This window comes from Chinchilla lanigera, unplaced genomic scaffold (assembly GCF_000276665.1).
Source record: "Chinchilla lanigera isolate Chin_1 unplaced genomic scaffold, ChiLan1.0 scaffold00135, whole genome shotgun sequence".
NCBI classification, from domain to species: domain Eukaryota; kingdom Metazoa; phylum Chordata; class Mammalia; order Rodentia; family Chinchillidae; genus Chinchilla; species Chinchilla lanigera.
Window position 1 is genome coordinate 1150647 of NW_004955536.1, and position 20477 is coordinate 1171123.

General features: G+C 47.8%; 1 protein-coding gene across 4 annotated transcripts in view; it reads left to right on the forward strand.

Annotated features, from left to right (window-relative positions):
* Ank1 (ankyrin 1, erythrocytic) overlaps positions 1–20477 on the forward strand; it is a 188619-nt gene that overhangs the window by 101322 nt on the left and 66820 nt on the right. For all 4 annotated transcript variants that reach the window (XR_001232062.1, XM_013507729.1, XM_013507730.1 and 1 more), the window contains exon 2: positions 4817–4918. Coding sequence is in view for 3 of the 4 variants with exons in the window: in XM_013507729.1 (XP_013363183.1) it covers positions 4817–4918 (102 nt within the window). In the remaining variant the exon portion in view is untranslated. The remainder of the gene's footprint in view (positions 1–4816; positions 4919–20477) is intronic.

Genomic DNA, 20477 nt, shown 5'->3' on the forward strand with positions numbered 1-20477 from the left:
GAATGTCCCATGTGCAGCTGAGAAGAATGTGTATTCTGATGTTGTGAGTGGAATACTCTGTAGGCATCTATTAAGTCCCTTTGTTCACAAGTTTGGTTTAGTTGTCTTATTTCTTTGCTGATTTTTTTTTGTCTAGTTAATCTGTCTTTTTGTGACATTAGGGTATTGATATCCCCCAATACAATTGTATTGGTGCTTATTTGATTTTTCATGCCTGTTACTATTTGTTTCATATAGTTGGGTGCACTGGTATTTGTTGCATATAAATGGATTGTTCCCTTTACAAGCATATAATGACCTTCTTTATTAAATGTGTTTCTTATATGCAACACATTGTTGGATCTTGCTTCCTGATCCATTCTGCCAATCTATGTCTTTTGATTGGTGAATTGAGGCCATTAACATTGATGGTTATAACTGATATATATTGACTTATCCTTGACATGTACTTTCCTGTTATTGGATTCTCCTCTCTTTTTCCCCCCTCCCCCTGTTTGTTTGCCTTGCCTGGTAGATTCCTTCTGTTTGGTTGTTATCTCTTTGTAGGATGTCTTGGGAGTGCAAGTTTGGTGGTCATAAATTTCCTCAGATGTTCTTTGTCATGGAAGTATATTTCTCCATCAGTTTTGAAAGGCAGTTTTGTGGGATACATCAATCTGGCTTGAGGATTGCTTTTCTTTAGAACTTGAAATACTTCACCCCAAGCTCTCCTTGACTTGAGGATTTGTGCTGAGAAGTCAGCTGTGATTCTGATGCACTTTCCTTTATAGGTGATTTGTTTCTTTTTCCTAATAGCTTTTAACATTCTGTTCTTGTGTTGAATTTCTGTAATTTTGACTATGATATGCTTGGCTGTAGAATTTTTTTATCATGGCTAATTGGAGTTCTATATACCTCACAAACCTGTATGTCAAATTCTTTTTCTCTAACAGGAAAGTTTTCTGCCATGACATCTGTGAACAGTTTCTTTTTCTACCATTTGTGCTATCTTTTGCTTTTTCATGGACTCCAATAAATCTTAAATTATTCTTCTTTGCCTTATCTACCAGCTACTGTATTTATTTCTCATGGTCTCTTGCTATTTTTCAGAAATCTTTGTTTTCGTGATCGCTAGCTGCAAGCCTGTCTGAGATCCTGTCCTTACACTGGCTTAATCTTCTGTGGGTACTTTCAATGGGAGTTTTATGCTCCTGGATATCTGCTTGAATCTGCCTTATAGATTCCATTTCTTTCCTATACTGAGCATTCATGGCTTCCATAATTTTCTTAAATTCCTCTATTTTTTGTCTGTATCTGCTCTAGGATCACTAAACATGATTTTCTTGTGGACTCCTTCTCTGAAGTTATCTGAGAAAGTATTTCTGATTTGATTTTTTTCTAGAGCCTCATTCAGTTGATCCATTGTTACCACTTCAGAGAGACCAGGTGGGTGGATTTTGGATTGTCCCACCTCATTGCCCCCTGTCTTTGCCTTTTGTGAACTGGATGTCTGGGGTTGCATCTTATTTAAGTATCTTCTCATTTTCTTTTCTGTTTTTAGTTTAATTCCTGGGGTGATGCTTGTAAATTGCCTATGGTGGGTTGCTTTATTGCAATATTTAATATTAACATTTAGAACCCTGAGGAAATGGCTGCTTCTCCATGGTATCTTACAGGTGGAGCTGGGTTTTGGGATTTGAGTCTGTTGCAAGATCCTATGTCTTCAGTTTCTTGGGGATGAGAAGTTGCTGCCTGTTTGGCCCAGCTCCTGGCTCTTTGGCACTGTACCACAGTAATTTTTGTGACCATTAGTTAATCTCAGTCTTGGAATACCAGGAAGAACACCTATTTAGAACAATTATGTCCCTTTCCACTATAGTGGTACCATCAACAGTGACAATAGCATCAAATACAGCCTAGGAAATGACAAATGAGGTAACCATTAATTTGCCATCTTCAACCATATGAACTAGATTTATGGTCATATAACAAAATCTAAAACAAACCAGAAAATTATATGCAGTATACAAGTCCTCAATATGTCAATTTTACCCTTAGGATTTCAAATGGCTTAGGGAGAAAACAGAGAAGTAGAAGAAGAGGAAGAGTTTAGAAGTAAGGCTGGAGGACCAAGGGGGGGGGGTCATGCTACCTTTGGGAAATTGGTGCAGAAAACTGGAGGGAAAGAGAGAAGGGAGAGATAAAAAGAACAGAACGACAACCACAAAGAGGCTAGAAACCATGTTTACACTCACAAAAACAAGATCAAACAATGAAGGAGAAAAACAAAAAACAAAAAACAAAACAAAACCAGCACCATCACAACAAAAAATAAGAGAGAGAGAGAGAGAGAGAGAGAGAGAGAGAGAGAGAGGAGCCTATTTCCAGGTACATCTCTGCTGTTACTGGTAGACAACATGTGGAGACAAGTCCCAATCCATGTTGATTTATCCTAGCAAGCAAGCAGTAGTTTTTTGGCAGGGTAGTGGATAGTGGATAACTCATTGAGCCTGCACCTTCTGGCCAGTGTCAGACTCATTCGGACTGCAGCCGTCAGCATACCTTCTGTGGGCCTGAGCCCTGCTAGGAGCTACTAGATGGAGCTGGCAGCTGCTCTGAGTTCTGAGTTCAGCTGGCCCCTCTCCAAGATGGCTACTGGCCAATTGCTCTCTTGAGTGGGACTACAAAGCCCTCAGCACTCACCACCAGCTAGTGCAGTCCTTTACATGTGCTGCTTCCCTTCACTGCTGCATCTCTCCGTGAAGGCCTCTCAGGTCAACAGCAGTCACTGTGTGTCTGCAGGTTTGAACCACTCCTCTTGCGAAGTGAGTCCTGTCCTGAGATGCCAGCTGCCTCCTTCTTCTTCATTGAAATTTCTCTCTTCACTCTCTCTAGGGGCTGCAATTCACACTTCAGATCCTTTCTGAGTACAGGGGACCCACTTCCTTCCTTCTTGTCTTCCTCACATTGCTATATTCCAGCATCTGAATGGTGATGCTCAGAGAAACTCTTTCTGTGTTGCTTACCACTTCACCATCTTCTGTTTGTCATGCTGATGCTTCTTTCCTGCCACAGATCATTGTTAAGCAAAGACGTGGCACCCTGTGGAGGGGGAGAGTGATAAAAATTTCTTTATAGAATATTATTTTGGGGCCCTTGGCTGTAGATTTATAGTGTCTTGTGTTTAGGGATAGTTATCATTAGCAAGTATATTAGTTTCTTGTGGCTGCTATGATGAATGATTAAAAACTTGGCTTAGAACAACAGAGATGTATCCTCTCCCAGGTGGCAGTCTGAAGTGAAGCTCTGAGCAGGGCCCCCTCCCTCTAAAGGCTTGGGGACTGTTCGTCTACTGCCTGTCTTCTAGGAGTTGCTTGCTTCCTAGACTGATGGCTGCCATTTCTCTAGTTCCTGCTCATATCACCTCCTTCTCCCCGTGCATGTCTGCTCTTTTGTCTTGTCTAAGGACACTCACCACTAGATTTAAGACCCATCTCCTGATTCTGGGATGATCTCATCTCAAGAGCCATAGCTTAATTATGTCTGCAAGGACTCTCTTCTCCAGCAAGGACACAGGCACCATGGAGTGCAGAACTTAGGGTGTGGGTATTTCTTTGGGGGCACTGTCCCACCCCCTACAGCACATTCTCTGAGAATGTGGCACGGAGCAGGAGACAGACCTACCCTCACTGGAGCTGGAACCAGCATGGAGTAGGGGTGGGGGATCTGGAGATCTGGCATCCCACCTTGCCCCCTGTGGCTGGCCATGGCCACGCCTATCTGTTAGCTCAGCTATGTGCCTAGCACTGTACTCACTCTACATAGTACGTTATTCCTGTGAAGTATCACAAGGGTAGAGAAAGGCTCTCCTTTTCCCACTATGGACTAGTAAACCACAGTGTCTGGGGCACTCAACTGCCCCCAGGCACTGCTGTGCCCTGAGTCACGGCCTCCACTTGTGTGCTCTCTCCACTGCCTTCGCTGGTTTGCAGACTTCTCTATGGCCAGAGCTCTCCCTCTGGTCCTGGTCACCATCTATCTTAATGCAAATGGGGGGCTTGCTCTGCTGGGGTCTTTGGCCAAGCAGCAACCAAGAAAGGCAGGCTGTAATCAAAGAAATACAATGGGATCTGGTGTTAGGGCCAGACAAAGCCAGCTGCAGAGCTGCAGAGTAAGCCCAGAAGTTCAGAATCACACTGCCTGGCTTTGGGTCCTGGCTGTGCCTCTTACTCCTGTGTGACCCTGCACAAGTCTCTTAGCTCTCTGTGCCTCAGTGACCTCAGCTGTACAACTGGGGGCTACAGGGATGCTTACCTCTCAGGCACTTACTATGAAGATGAGGTGCATGTCTGTGTGTGCATGTGTTTAAATATATATTACACGTAAAGTGCTGATAGTGATTCCGTACATGATGAACACTGTGCTATTTATGTACAAAAACACAAAGCAGTGCAGAGGAGCACCTACTGGCTTCCTTTGATGCCTGTGTTCATGAATCACTGGAGCCAGAGACCAGCATCCTATCAGAGACTCCTCATCGAGAACGTGGAGCCCTTGAAACATCCAAGTAATGAACCCCAGACTGTGCTGAGCGTTGGCCCTTGGAATGAGATTGCTCCGGAGGGCAGGGGCCCAGAAAGCGGTCCCCAGAATGCAGGCTTATAAAATACCCAAAGGGAGGGAGGCCAGGGTCCCTGGGCCCAGAACAGTGGGGATCTGAAGGCAACCCTAGCACACCTGGGTAGCAGGACACCCTAATGGGGGATGAGATCTAAGAAGGGCCCCAGAGATCAGGACTGTGCAGGGGTCACTCACAGCTTGTTTTTTTTCCCCACAGGCCGATGCTGCTACCAGCTTTCTGAAGGCAGCACGATCAGGTAACTTGGACAAAGCTTTGGATCACCTGCGGAATGGGGTAGATATTAACACCTGTAACCAGGTAAGTGGAACGGAGACAGGCCATTCTCTTGAAGAGCAACTCTTGCCTGTGCCATTTCCTGAGAGCTTTGAAACAGTCTCTGTCCACTTTCCCCTTGAGGCCTCAGAACTGCCCAGGGGCTCCTGCCTGTGAGGTCCCAGTCCGTGTTCTATCCCTGCCTGATCCAGGGTCCCACAGAGAAGGGCTGCTCCTGGCGGGGTCAGGGAGACCACACTCTGGTTCTCCACACCCTTCTCCCTTAGAAGTTGTCACAGAGGATGTGGCTCTTTGAAAGTGGCAGGAGGAAGGGCCTTTGAAGGAGGCTGTGCCAGGGGGCAGTGAATCTCCTTTGTCCACCAGCAGCCTCTATGGGTTCTCAGTCTGGCCAAGGGAAGAATAGGGGACTGAAGACTCTGTGTTAGAGGTTGACAGAGGAGGACTTAGTTCAAAAAGGTTTGCAGGCTTTACATGAGGGCTTCTGACCTCAGAGAGAGGAATGCAGTCTCAAGAGATGGAGAGGAAATGGAGCGTGCTCAGGATGGGTTAGAGTACAGAGAGTCAAGTTTGGGGTTGATGCTCTAGGAACTAATTAGGTAGAGAGCAACCAGGCCCTAGAGGAGCGGGTGTGTGGTTGGGCCCTGTACTGGAGACTTGGTTTTTTGTTTGCTAATCAGTTGAGTTGTTCAGATACATATGCTAATTCAGTTTCTAATTTAGAATCAACTGTCACTCTTTTTAAACTGTCTTGACCATTTAAAAGTTGTTTTCCATTATGATGAAATACTTTTGCCATCTTAGCTGCTTGTAAGTACAGTTTGGTAGTGTTGACACATTCCTGGTGTTATGCAGCTTCCCCTGCTGTCCTTCTCCTGATCTTGCCAAACTAAAGCTCTATTCCCATTAAACAACAGCCCCAGCCCTCCCTCCAGCCACCCTTCTGCTCCCAGTCTCCAGGAACATGGCTACCTTAGGGCCATAGAAGAACTGTGGGGTCCTGCAGCCTTTGTCCCTTTGGGACTGGCTCTGTTCCCGTTACCCAAGTCCTCTTGTTCACCAGTGTGGTAGAAGTTGGTGGCCTGCCACAAACCACAGGGACAAATGCCTGCTGAGAAGAGGCCAGGTTTACTGTGGACAGCACATGCCTGCCCCTCCCCTGCACCCCCTGTGGCTGCCTGCTGTGAGCCTGCAGGAGAACTCACTCTCCCACTTGGAGTCAGTGGTGGTGCTGACTGCCCACCAGAGAGCCGAGCAGTTCGGGGTGCGGCAAGAGGCAAAGCCGCAGCGTGAGCCAGAGGGAGTTGCCCATGGGAGTGGGTGGGGTGAGAATAGGCTGCAGGCCGCAGGCCCTGCTCCTGACCCCCTCCCAACCCAGCAGCGCCAGCAGCTGTGCACCTACAGACCTGCACGCACAGACCCTGAACACCCGTGTGACGGGGCTGAGGGTTGGCCTTCGGGAGATGGCTGGGTGGAAACTAGGAATCTTGGCCTTGGTGGGGGCTGGTGGAAGTAGGAAGTGGGGGACAGTGTGGTGGTCCTGGATGAAGACTCAGGCTGCTGAACCCCATGCGGCCATGCATAGCTGCACGCACTGTAGGTGCACTGTCCCCGCCTGTCCACTGAGGGGGCCGCTGTCTCTTGGGGCCTTCTTGCAGGGCCCAGGGCTGAGATTCCGTGGTGCTGTCTCTTCTGTGGCGGCAGCTTCGCTGGGCTTCTCTGCAGTGCAGTTCCTGGAGGGAGACTCCACCATGGAGGCTTTCCAAGGGTTTGAGCTCGGCTCTCAGGGGAATCCATTTAGCTGAGGCAGGGACAACTGAATATTTGTGAGACTTGAGCCAGGGCTCACTTTCTGTGTGAAACTGGAAGATTTTGATGAAATCTGAGGAATGGCTCCAGCCTGATTGGTCTCCAGGTGGGGTAACTGCCTCATTCCTCTGTGTTCTTAGCCTGGAGCACCTGCCTGGCTCACTGCAGGGTCCAGAGAGCAGCGGGCACCAAGGCAGCTTATTGACACCATTTCGGATGGGCTCAGTGCCAGGACAAGTCACAAGGAGGTGGAGGGATTGTGCCTCATGCTGCGACTGCAGTCCTAGCTACCACCAGCATCTTTCTTCCAGAAAGGCCCAGTTGCAAGTGAGGAAATGAATGACGGAGGGAAATAAAAGAAAATCCTCCACAGCTGTGGCCAGGTCTGTGGCCCTGCTGGCCTGTGTCCCAGAGTCAGTGGCTCTTGGTCACAGGTAGCCACACAGTGAGGCTCTTCCCAGGAAGCACTGGGTCAGAGTTGCCCTGGCTCACTCTGGTTATATAGGGTGGATTGATTTCTGCTTTGGAGGGAGAGGATGGCCCAGGAGAGGGGCTGGAGCGGCCTCGCTGCTGCTCTCATTAAGCACATCAGGGCCCCTGGGATACCGCTTTTTTATCCCACTCACAGGGCTGGCTCACAATGGCACCAGAGCTTTTTCCTCTGTAAAACATGCATTCATTGTTTTGAGAAACTAAAAACAGCTTTTGTCCTAGGGGCCTGGCTCAGGCATTTGCTTTGGGCTCCAGCCTTTGGAGCTGAGGACTGTGATGGATGGCAGTTCCTGCCGTAAGGAACACACTTCCAAGATAGTGTGTCTGGGAAGAGTGTGTGCAGCTCACCATCACAGAAAGTGCTCTAAGCAGCATGGCCAGAGGAGGTCTTGGCCGCTGCAGGAGCCGTCTGCATATTCAGGGCTGTCTCCTTGTTGCACCATCCTATTAATTGTTATTGTCATCATCACTATTTTTTACAGAAAGGAGAGAATTCGTACCTAAGTCACATGTGCACATATATACATGAGGATGCTTATGTGAATGCCTGATTCTTATTTTATTCATGCCCATTGGGCATTACGCCTCTATATCCTGTGTCTTCTAGTGTGTCTTGGCAGGGATGTGGAGTGCGGGGCTGTAGAGGCAGATGAGCAAAATAAGTCCCAATCCTCAGTCTCTATCACCTGTAGTTTGCTGGCTGTGAGAACTGATGACCAAATAATCACACAAATAGATGCAATCCAAAACTATGTTAGGTCCTACAAAAGAAAGGCCTACAGTATTCTGAGAATAGATAAGAGACCTGATGTAGAGTTGGAGGCCGGAGAAGGCTACTGTAAGCAAGAGTGGTGAGCTGGGGTGAAGAAGGTGAAGGAGGGAAGAACGTTCCAGCCATGAGAACAGCCTGTGCCACGCCCCCCAGCAGGGAAAAGACCAGGAGTTTAGGGAGGACCAGAATGGATCACATGCAGGGGGCAGGTAGGACCACAGGATGCAAAATCAGAGAAGAGCACGTCACCCAGCAGCCAGGAGGGTGCACCTCAGGAGCCCCAACATCACCTGCTGCTTCCCTTGTTAACCGTGGAGTTGGGATCAAGGGAAAAGGATTGAGGGTCGGGACAGAGTGGCCAGGGCAGCGGATATGAGGGGTACCTGAGAACTTGAAGCTGCTGGCTAATGGGGACAGAGGGATTTTAGCAATGAGCGTCTGTGCAGCTGTACTGGGGTATCCCTGTTGGATTCCTCCTTGCTTATAGAAGCTGTGTAAAAGATTCTGGTTTTTATCTTGAGAGCAAAGGAAAGCAGACACAGATTCCAGCACAGGAGCTCTGCGCTCAGAGGCGTGCCTTCAAGATCACACTGTGTGGAACACAGGTAGCAGAGGTGACCGAGGGCAGCCAATCATGTGACATGCAGGAGTTGTGGCTGTGGTGATAACTGGGTGGGGCGGGGACAGAGGTCTCCAGAATGACCCTCAGAGTCAGGACTTCATGGTATGTGGTTGGCAGTACCATCCACCAGGACAAGGAATGCTGGAAACCGTGCCATTGGACAACAGGTGGAGAGTTGGGAAGTGAGTGGGGTTGGAGAGCCTGATGAGGAGAGCTTCTGAAGCTTGGTGGAGTGTTAGAGCCTGGATTGCAGGTCAGAGCCTTAACCCAAAGACAGACATTTAGAATTGCTTAGCGCTCGAGGAAGCTAAAAGCTGGTATTGACTGATTCAGACAGGGAGGTTAGAAGCACGTAGAATATAGTCTCATCCTTAACTTGGTGGGACTATCCCACATGTGTTTATTAAACACCTAGTTTGTACCGAGTTCTGTTCCAGGCTCTGCACAAGCTCAACAGAAGAGGCAGTGGTGCCTTTGACATTTATATCCTGGTAAAAGAGACAGCTACTAACGGAGAAAATGGACTATATAAATACCTTCAACTAATGAGAAGCACTGTGAAGGAGAGAGAAAAAGACAAAGGGAGAGGGCCTATTCTATGTGGGCTCATTAGGGAGATGATTTTTGAGAGACTTGGGAGAAGTAAGAGAAAGAAGGAAATGGTTTTTGGGTAACAGCATTCTCGGAGAAGGGGGAATCATGTGCTAAGGCCCTGGGGCAAGAGTAAGTTTGGTTTGTTTGGAAAGCAGCAGGAAGAATGGTGAGCTGGAACAGAATGAGCTAGGTAAAGGGGTAGGCAAAGAGACGGGGGAATAGCCAGGGCCACAGAGTGAGGTTCCCGGGCTGAGGTGAAGACTTTGCTCTAGTGGAGAGCCCTGGAGGTCATGTCTACTCCGTAAGAGATGCTTGGTCTGCCTTAGGCTTTTAAACAACCAGCCAAACTACTGTGGTGTGGTCACAGAATAGACCAAGGGCTCAGGGCCAGGGGCAGGGAGACTGGTAAGGAGGCAGATGTACTGGACAAGTGGAACCGTATGGTGGCTTTGACTAAGGGGGTGGGGAGCCCAGAGGCTGTGTCTCCCTGGATTTGGAGTGTTGTCACCGGGCATGGTGGCCTCAGCAGACACCAGAGAGGAGGCCCTTCCTGGGCTCCAGGCCGTGTTGTCCTTGCCGCCGCAGTGACCACGTAGCGACAGGCTGGTGGGCTCGAGCTTGTGCAGTGTCTGAGGACCTCTCTGGTATCTCGGATGGGCCCTACTATACAGCCTGGCAGAGCTGAGCATGCATAATGTGTAGCACTTTCCCTACAGCACCCAGCCTAGGGTGTGTCATCTGATGGGTACTCTGATACTTATTTGAATAAATGCCTGCATAGTTTTCCGTGTGCCAACCTGTGTTCCATATGTTCAATTTTCAGAAGTATTTATGTCTGTCAAATCATACCTTCTTTGGCGACTATGGCAATTAAAGTAAATACTTTCAGGGTAGAGTGACTGACTTATACATCTACCAGTGAGCTGGGAAATAAGAAAGCGTGCGGGACACTGCAGACCTGCTCCCCACAGACTCAGCTCGAGACTGCTGGGTCAAGTGGTGCTTCGCAGAACTAAGCCATAGGGGCAGTGAAGAAAGCCTCACTAGTTTAGTTTTCTGTTCTTTCTGTTTACTGCTAACCAACTCTGCCTTGCCTGATCTTCCTGAGAGGAAAGAACCTGAGACCCCCGGAGAAAGTTTCCACCAGAAAGAAGCCCTGTCACCAGCTGAGCTTAGCTGGAGGGCTTTCTCGATGTCCTAGCGCCCCTGCCCCTCATTTGCCTTGTTTTTATCCATGTACCTGTTACTGCCTGACTGTGCATTATATCTCTGTTTATTCTTTGATGTTTTCTCCACTAAATGTAGTGCCTTGTGGGGAAAGGATGTTGTTTTATTCAGAGCTCTGTGTCAGGATCCTGCCTTAACATAGCAAGTGCTCATAAAGTCAGTCATTAGCCAGAATAGAAATGTGCATGGAGGTGATGATGTGCCCACACGGGAAGTGAACTAACCACATCTCCTGGGGAGAGCCTTGTGCAGTTGCGGATTCTCAGGATCCCATCCTGTAACAACCCTGGCTCAGATTCTGGCATTAGTTCTGCTAGTCAAGTATGGGGCAATATTTGCTACAGGATCCAGGAGCTTGACTCTCTGAATGGTCATAGAGGCATAAAAGATTTCTTATGCTGGCAGACTGTCAGCAAGAGCATGCAAGACCACGCCAGTTCCATGGATGTATCCTACATTTTCACCTGTGTGTCAGGAAGCCCCATTATGGCTGGGCACTTATGCACCTGGGATGTATAGAGTTTTAGTCCTTTCAAATAAATGGAGGACATGTAACAGTGATTTCTGTTCCAAAGCAATCTTTTCCACAGCCAAATGCCAAATCTTTTGACTAGGCTTGGTTGGGGTCAGGTGATTGTGAGAAATATGACCTTTCTAAGCTGTGGGATCTTAGACCTCAGAAGAGGTCATGGTATTCAGCTGTCATTTTATAGCTCGAGAAACTGAGGTCTAAAGAAAATTGCCACTGAAACTCATAAAAGCTTGTGACTTTGGATTTGGTGAGAGTATCTAGGAAGACATTTGTTTATTCCACAAACATGGACTGAGTACTCACAAATGACAAGGACTCTCAGAGTTCAATACATCTACACCTTGCTCTGAAAGAGCTTAGAGGAGGGGAAGTAGTACAGCTTGTGGATCATAGGCTGTACGCTCAGCATTGTCAGCAGCTCACAGAAGCAGTACAGGCGATAGTTTCCTGCCTGCCGTGCGCAGCCTGCCGTGCACAGCTGAGCTGCTGTGACTTGCCAGGTGTCATAGGTGAACAAGGGCCCATACTGGCTGTCCTGATGTTCTGGACTAGGGATGATGGCTTTTGTGCTTGTGAGGCAGAGAAAGGTTCTGAAGGAGCCCAGGAGCCTGTAGGTGCACAGTGGAAAGCAGTAAGTGCAGGGCGAAGGAGACTGTATAGAGGCAAGAGGGGTGAAGGGGTGGCGCAGGCAGCTGTGTGAGTTCGGTACGCGAAGTGAAAGAAGGTGAGGGTGGTGGGCAGTGGGACTGGGGAGGTTAAATCTAGATCAGTTAAATATACAGCTGGTGACTTTCCTGTCATTTCTCTTAGGCACTATCGACAAGCATAGAAATGGCATTAAGCCACATAGCTCCATGATTCTACCTGTGCCCCAAACTTGCTGCCTAGGTGCAGCTGGGGAGCAATGATGGAAAGAGAGAAGACTGTACCCTGCAGCTCCATGTGGTCAGTGGTTACCTGAGACAAGCTCAGTGTCCCATGCCTGGAGCTTGGGTCCCACTGAAGTTCTGGTGCCCACTAAGAAAGGTGTTAGTGAAAACAATGGGACTTGGAAGCATCCGTCCCCTGAATTATTTAAATAGACAAATTTCTTTTGCATCTAGGCAGGAACTAAGCTATGTGATGCTTATCTTGCTAATTATAAAGACCATTTGACAACTGTAAAGTAAGTGACTCCTTGTCACACATCAGAATGACTCAGTTCTGTGATACTTCCACTGTCGAAAGACCTTTCCCAGCATGGCTATTTTGAATGTTTATTTTACCCTCCTAAAGTGGGAGATGCAGCTGCTTGCCAACAAGACCCCAAGAGGTAGGGTGTTTCTGAAGCACAGCCTGACACTCACCAAGCTTCTGTACTGCCCTGCACCCCAAGATGGGCGAGAAGCTGAGCAGAGACCCTGTGCCCTTGGGTCTTCTGCCCCCAGGCTGTCTCCATGTCCTCTTCTCTGGAGGTGAAGGAAGAGTTAACATAAAGATGTCCACTTACAGTGAAGAAGGCCATCTCTGGGGTCCTAAGGACCAGGAAAGGGCAACAGCATTATCAGGCACACTCTGGAGCATATGGCGAGGAAACACACCCTCCCCACCCCTCTGTGTTGGATTCATGGCTGTGAAGACCAGATGTGATTCTCTTACACAGGAGAGGAGATGGAGAAAGACAGGTCAGTGGAAGCGGGAGGCTCCACAGAGGCACATTCAACATTCAGTTCTGCAGACTCTTTTGGAAAATTCTGCAGGCCAGGAGCTGATCACAAAGGAGAACACAGGACCAAACAATCCAGGACGTTAGGGCAGGCGGGTGCAAAAGCAGAGAAAGGCAACTATATCTGATTGGCCTTGAGAAAGTTATCCCTGAGTTCCACGGGAACGTGACCCAAGGAGTTCCGTTCACTTTGTGGGGACTGGAAATAGGGGATGGGGTGGCAAAGAGAGAGAGAGAGTCACTGGGAAAAACGACCCTTAATCAGGCCTGAGGACTGACCTCTGTGGTTGATGGGGGAAACGCTGGCTGCGGCAGTGTATGGCTGTGAAATGGCTTGAAATGTTTATATTTGATGGTGAATTATTCAATATAAACATTTTTCTTATTTTAGAAATGCATGCCTCTGATTTGAACAGTTTAAGTTGTAAATAACAAAACTTATATATGGTTTTTGCTTAAAATCCAAATTATCCAGAAATATGTAAAATGTGAAAATTTTCTCCAGCCCTAAACTCATCCAACCAAACCCCCATCACTGTCCGTGGTCTGTTGTGAATCTTGGCACACTTTTTACGGAAATGCAGAACACATCTGAACTGTTTCCCACAAGCTGTTATATTGCTTGATTCCTGGGGCGTGCAGTTAGGAGGCGGTCAAGTCAGAGCAGCTCCATCAGTTTGAAGCTACAACTGAGGTCCTGGGAGGTGAGGGATAGGATGGTTTGGAGGCCTAGGCGCCTACCCACTGTCTACCTGTAAGTCTCCCTGCCCTTCTTCGGAAGATCTGGTTCTTTTTGTCTTCTGGGGTTTGTTTTTAAAGCAATACCAAGGTCTCGGACATGGAATCTTTCTAGTCCACGGGAGATATTCTTAGCTGCTGAGCTTCATTTCTGAGCCCCATTCTTTCATTAGCGTGGCCTCACACTTCTCTCCTTCACTCCCAAGGGCCCGAAGATGGCTCTGCTGCTGAGCCAGAGGATTTCAGGGCACAGAGGCCACAGCAAGCTTTGTGCAGGCAGAGGGTAGCGGAGAGGTGACCTGAGGTTGCTTCGTCTGCTGGCACAGCTCTGACATCAGTGCGGGTGCCTTTTTAAAAAGATAATGGAAAGGATTAGAGTGTTTTTCCTCCTCGGATCTGGTAAACTGAATCCTAAGAGCTACCTGGGTAGAGAACTAAATTTAGATTGTAATAAAGCAAAGGGGAAATGCTTAGAGTGGCTTTTTCCTTTCCATCTGCGTCACCTCTCCCTGAGTCTGTGCAGCCCCCTCGAGTCCTTCTCTTATGCTACCTGCCCTGTCCCTAAGCAAGAGTCAGGCTGGTAAGGGAAGCTGATTTCCTGCCAGGTTTGTGGCAGTTGCTTCAGCTCTGTCTGGCTTGTGATTCATTAGATTACAAGATCATGTATTTTTAGCAGACCTTTCCCACCAACCAGTCTCTGGAGAGCCCTGACTATCTGGAGTAGAAAAGGCTGCAGGTGTGCCAAAAAAGGCTGCACACTGGCAGCGTGCAAGTGTGGCACGTCCCCCAGGAGAGGTGTGCCCTGCTGGGGTGTCTGCATGGAGCTGACAGAATCCCTCTTAATGAGTTCAGTGATGTCCACCATGTAGTAATATTGTCACTCAGGTCAGGCTCACAGCTCATGAGCCCTGTCACAACAGGATGGAGGGATGCGGTCATACCTTCATGCTAGCTCGTAGGCTACCCAGCCTGCATGTGAGAGCTGGAGCCCAGAGTGCCCCCTGCTCTGCCCCTCCTCTCTGGCTACCTCTCCAACTCCTTCTGCCATGCCTCCCATTCTCCTCTTTTATTTTCTAAAAATTTTAGTAGTTTCAACTAAAGCTGAAATTGGCAAGTAAACCACGGAAAAGTTGTAAGCTTCATATCGCCCTCCCCTGTGTTCTCTGTGACTGTTCCATTCTGTGTACTCTTCCTGTCCATCCATCTGTCCGTTCATCTGTCCATCTAACACATGTGACATAATCCTCTGTCATTCCTAGGCTTTCCAGTGAGCCCCACCCAGAAGTCAGGACACGCCTCCCAACGTGCCTCCCTGCCAGGACCTCCACATCTCATTTCATGTGGCCACCTGGTCCACAGACTCCAGCAGGCTCTCTGCCACCATCCCTCCCTCCTGCTCCCTCATCCTTTCTCTCCTCTCTCTCCTCCATCTTTCTCTCCCTCCCTCTGTCTCTCCCCTAAGCCCATCACCACTTTTCCGCTCTCCCCTTAGGTTTCAGAATTCTTTCTAGGAATGTTCTTTGCCTCAGGCAGGGTCAAGCCTCCTTTGTCTCCAGTCCAGATTGGCTTCCCAGCCTTGGCCTGTCTCTCTATTTTTCAATGCATTGTGTCCTGTGCTGTGACCCTCAGCTGGATCCGGCTGTGTTTCCTGGTGGCAGGACTAGGGCAGGGCATTCTTGCTGGGAAACCATGGAAACTATGCTTCCTTCCCACCCCATTAGGTTCCCCTCTGTCACCAGTAGAGCCAGTGTCTCCACATTTTTCTAAGAAGTCATAGATGTTTCCCTTGTTGATGATCAGTATCCTGGCATGGGAGAAAAATATTCTGATACACTGTCAATGTTTGTTCCTCGTGAGACTGTAGCCCCCACATTGGCATCTGTTGGTGACCTCTGCCTGTGCCCACTGCTGCTCTGATGGGTCCAAAGAATGGTGCTCCATTTGTTCTGCATTTACTCCACTGAAATTAAGCTTTGCCAGTTCGTCCATCTGTTTGTGTTTTCATTATCTGTGTTTATCTGTTCAAACGCCTGAATTTCTCTTTGAGTTGATAGTTTTAACTTACTGCTCTCAGAACTTCACATTTGAGGATGAACCTTGGCAGCAGGAACTTTGGGTAAATTGACTTTTTAGCTGTGTCCTCAGCACCCTTTGAGTGTTTCCTTACTTTGTGGCACAGAGTGCCCCAGCCTTGTTCTGTAGCTTCCCTGGGGCCTGTTGGGAAGATGGTAAGTAGACACCAAACACCACTCACTCCGTATGCCTATGCTTCTAGTTCTTAATGGAGAATCCAACTAGAACAGAAAAGTGGGATGTTAAATATAGAGGTTTAGGTGTATAATCAAGCATTTGTGTAGACATCCTTGTCCATGTCATGGGGAACACCTCCTGATTGCTTCTTTACTGACTGCAGGGTTTGTTTGGTATTTTTTTCTTTTTTTTGAGACAGAGTCCCGCTACGCAGTTCAGGCTGGCCTTGCACTCATGACAATCCTCCTGCCTCAGCCTCCCGAGTTCTGGGATTATGGGTATGAGCCACCAAGCCCAAGTGACTACAGGGTTAAAGCAGAATGATATGCCAAGAAAAATTATCCAGCCAGGTGTGTTGGTGCATGCCGGTAATCCCAGCATTTAGAAGGTTGAAGCAAGAGGATTGCCACAAGTTGGAGGTCAGTTTGGGCTACATAGTGAGTTCATGATTAGCCTAAACTATATAATGAGACTTTATCTCAAAAAATAAAAGAAAAAGAAGAGAAATTATCCAGAAGCTCCTCTTTCCCATCTCTCAGCCACTCTGGGGTCCTCATTCATCTTGGCTTCTCTATTGGACTTGCTCTTCCCAGGATTCCTGGCCCCTCCTTCTGCACAGAACTTCCCTGGCCAGCATCTCCTCACCTCTTCGTCTGGTTAGATGGCAGGCAGCTAATCTAATGAGCAGCATCAATAGCAGGATAGTAGGTGCTGATGAATGGCTATCAAATTAGCATGTCAGCCTGAACCACTGTGTAACTCAAAGAGATGGAACTGGGTATTGAAATAATGCCTTGGAGAGATGGCAGGGCTTCAAGCGGGCCTCGAGGTGCGTATCACAGGACACAACTGCAGGCCGAGGCTGCACCCAGGCAGGTGAGGTAAGCAGCCATTAGAAAGGGTTGTGTGACTTCCTGAGAACATAGGCGTCTGCCTTTGAAGCATCTTTGAGACTCAGTGAGATGAGGAATCTGGGGACACCAAGGCCTTTCTGCTGTTTGAAACCTTCCTCTACTCTGACAGGGTAGGAGTTAGGCTTCCTGTGACATGTCTACTGTATTTGTATATTTGGAAATCAATTAGTGTAATTGGGGCAATCAGAGGAGCTAAAACAGAGGAATAATTTACTGAGAACAAATGTCTGAAATTGTATGTATTTTGCCAGTGAAATTCCTCACAGTTGGCACAAGAAAATACTCCAGATTAAATCATTCAGGCTGAATGTGGCTTTTTTTTTCCTTCTTAAAAATGTTAAAAGCAACACAGCCTGGTTGAGATCTCTCCCCGCTCCCGCCACACAGATTGCTTCATAGAAGAATCCCATAAATTGACATTTTAACTGAAAATGAAAAACTGCAGGTGTGAGTACTTAGCATGCATATTTTTGCCCAAAAGGGGCCCAAAGGGTTGTCTGCTGCCTCTGGACCGTATGTGAACGCTGTCAGAGCCCAGTGGCCCCCAAGGTTCAGCAGGGGAGGTGTAGGGTGCAGACTGCTCCGAGGACCTTGCTGCCACCTGAGGGTGAGAAGAAGCTGGGTAATCTTGAAAGGGGTCATTCTCCTGAGCCCCTTTGAGGGTGAAGACGGCAAAGCCACCAAGTAAATGAAGTCATAGGAAAAGCCCTTAGAGGAGGGGGCTGCGTGAGCTATGTCAGCTTTGGCGGGGTATGGGGGAAGGGTGGCCACTATCCAAGCCCAGGTTTTAAAAATACTTACAAAAGCCCTGTAATAAGGGGCAGGGCCAGGAGTGGCTAGGCTGAGCAAGAAATCCCCACCTAGGACCCCCAAACACAAGGCAGGTCTGTCTGCCATAGGAATAAAAGGAAGGAATGCTAAAAAAAAAAAAAGTTGTTTTTTTTTTTTTTTTTTAAATTTTATATTGAGCTAGGGTCTCACTAAGTTGCCCAGGTTGGGTCTGAACTTTCAGTCCTCCTGCTTCAGCCTCCCAGAGTGCTAGAAATCCAGGTATGTGCTACCATGCTTGACTTGCCTAGCATGGCTGAGCTTCTGGGTTCCATCTCCAGTATGGAAAAGAATTATTTTTAAAGTCCATCTTTGAGGTCGAGGTGCCCAAAGTCTGTGTGAGCCTGCAGCTGGGCTGGGACAGATAAGAAGCACCTGCTGCCCCAGCCTAGAATGTTGTTGCGAGAAAGCGCACATCCCACTCAGAGAGGCATGAAGACCCCGTCCGAGGCACAGGAAATGGGGAGACTGAGAAAAGTTGAGGGTGATCAGGAGCACAGAAAAGCTGTCTGGTACCTACGCTTCTGTGCAAAGCTCAGTGTCACAGCAGCCTGCTTCTGAGGAAGCAGAGGCCAGGGTACACTAACAGTGACAGTGATCCTGAAGCCCAGGTCAGCTCTCCACTGGGTAACTCAGCCTCCCTCCCATGCTAATGTCAAGATAAAAAAGCTGCCCATTTGCAGCCATAATCCTACTGACTTCAGCCTCTCCTCTGCTTTCCAGCATGCTGTGCAACATTCTGTTTAAACTTATAACAGACACAAGTAGAAAAAAATCAAACCATTCTCAAGAGACACAGCAATCAACAGAACCAGACACTGAGCTGAGTGAGATGTTGGAATGGACTGTGACTGAGATGTTAAAGCAGTGGTGGGAACCCATAGCACATGTGCCACAGCAGGCCTTTTGTATTGTTGAAAGCACTAAAAGGTTCGTTGTCATTGTGTTAAAGGATCTGCAAGGGAAAGTGGATCACATGCATGAGCTGGTGGAGAATTTCAGCAGAGAGGGGGATCTCCAAGAAAAATTCAAATAAAATACTAGAAATAAAAAACTGCTTCTCAGTGATGAAAAGTTTCTCCAACAGGCTGAACAATAAACTGCATAGAGCTGAGGAAAGAGTAAAAGAACTCAAGGATTAATCTAGAGAAATTATTCAGATTAAAACAGAAGAGAAGAAAGAGTAAAGAAAAAATAGACTAGAGCAGGACCATGGGACAAACTCAGTGTCTAACACATGTAGAGCGGAGACCTGGGAGGAGGGTGTGGGCAGAGGACTCCAGCAGGCCGGTTTCCGGCCAGAGAAAGCCACATGGTTGAAAAAATAGCCACAAGTAGTTTGTGCTTCTTTCCCAGCCTCTATGTTAGCAGAAGCATTTCTTCTCATATTTCTCCACTTTGTTTTGCTTCTGTCCTATACCATGTTATTTGAGTGGAGAACTATGTGGTCTATCCCTCGCTTAATCCCCTCAGCAGCCTGTCTGCCATGTGGCATCAGAAGAAAGAGCTGTGAAGGTTGGATGGAATTGCTGGGAAAAGGCAAGATTTAGCAGCCTGCCTTTTACTTTTGGCAACCAGCTTCCCATGGATTTAACTGAGATAAAACATATGGTTCCCAACTTTGAAGGGGTGGGAAATGACAGTTCACATCTCAGCTCACAGTCACAGCAAAGAAAAAATTGTTCACGTAATTTGCACTTCTTCTCCCCCTTTGCATTTCAGCAGTTAAAAATGGTTTAGAGAAAGCATTAAACATGGTATTTATCCCTGGAACACTCTCAGATTTCAGAGGCCATCTTCTGTCTGGACTAGTATACTTTTCAGAAGTCTGTGGTCCAAGCACCTTGGTGTCTGTGGGCCAGAAATTTGCTTCCAGTCACTCGTCACCTTTCTGCTGTTATGGTTTGTGTCTGGATGTCCCCCAAAGCCTCATGCAGTCATGGGGAAGGCTTCTAGACTTTCTGATTGATCCATGGCTCAATGCTGAGATTATGGGTGTGAGTGCTTCACCCATCCCAGGGTGGGTAGCTTGCATACAATATAAGGAAGGGAAATAAGCTTGCCCTCCCCGCCTGCTTCTCCATTTTTGCTCTTGCTGCTTTTGCTGTTTTCTGCCATGAATGATTGCCCTCTGCCATGTGCCACCCTGCATTGGAGCCAGCCAAGTATGGACTGAAACCTCCACAAATTGTGAGCTAAATAAACCTTTCCTTCCTTAATTTTGGGTGTCAGGTATTTTGTCTCAGCAACGAGAGTAAAGTAACAGAGACACCTGCCCTGCCCAGTGTCCAGTGCCCAGAAGGCCAGGGGCTCCTCTGGTTCCTCAGCTTTGAAAGACGTCTGCAAAGCTCTTCAGGCCCCTTAAAGAGCAGTTCCTTTCTCCTCTATGCTACTTCTGGTCTTATCCATGCCTTTAGGCATTTTTTTTTAATGATTTGCTTTTACTTTGAACTTATCTGTTTCCTCCCCCAGTACTGAGTTCTTCAAGAGAAAGAGTTTGTGTACTGCCAGGCATGGTAGGATCTCAGTAAATGTGTATTCGGTTGGATGAAGTAGATGCTCAGCCCCAGGGCAGCAGGGATCATCTCTAAGTTGGAGACGGGTACTGCTGCGGTCCTGTTGCCTGCGCGATTTGCTTGTGCATAAGTTCCTGGGCCCCATCTCACACCCTTGTTAGCTATACCTCTCTGTGCATGCTCTTTGACTCAGATTCAGACATTGGATGCAGGTCACCAGGATCGTAGATATGGAGGTAAACTGGGGAGACTTTGCTGAACAGAAATAGCTAAAATAAAGCAAGAAAGTTAAAGAGTCATAAAGAAGAAAGCATTGAACCAGGACCTGGGATGGAAGCTGAGGCAAACAGAACTGCAGACCCACTCAGATAGGCCACCTTTTGTTAGAGAGTGGCCCTTCTGCCAAACTTGGGGAGGAGGCCTCCGCGCAGGAAAGTGAAGGGGCAGAAGTAACATCCTGGCACTCAACTGCAGAGCTCACGACTGGATCCGCAGGGCTGGTTATTGAGACTGAGTGTTTGCCCTCAGCTTTGTGGTAAAGAAAAAGAGAAAGTGTCTTTTCATCATTGATAAAAAGAAGCATACTA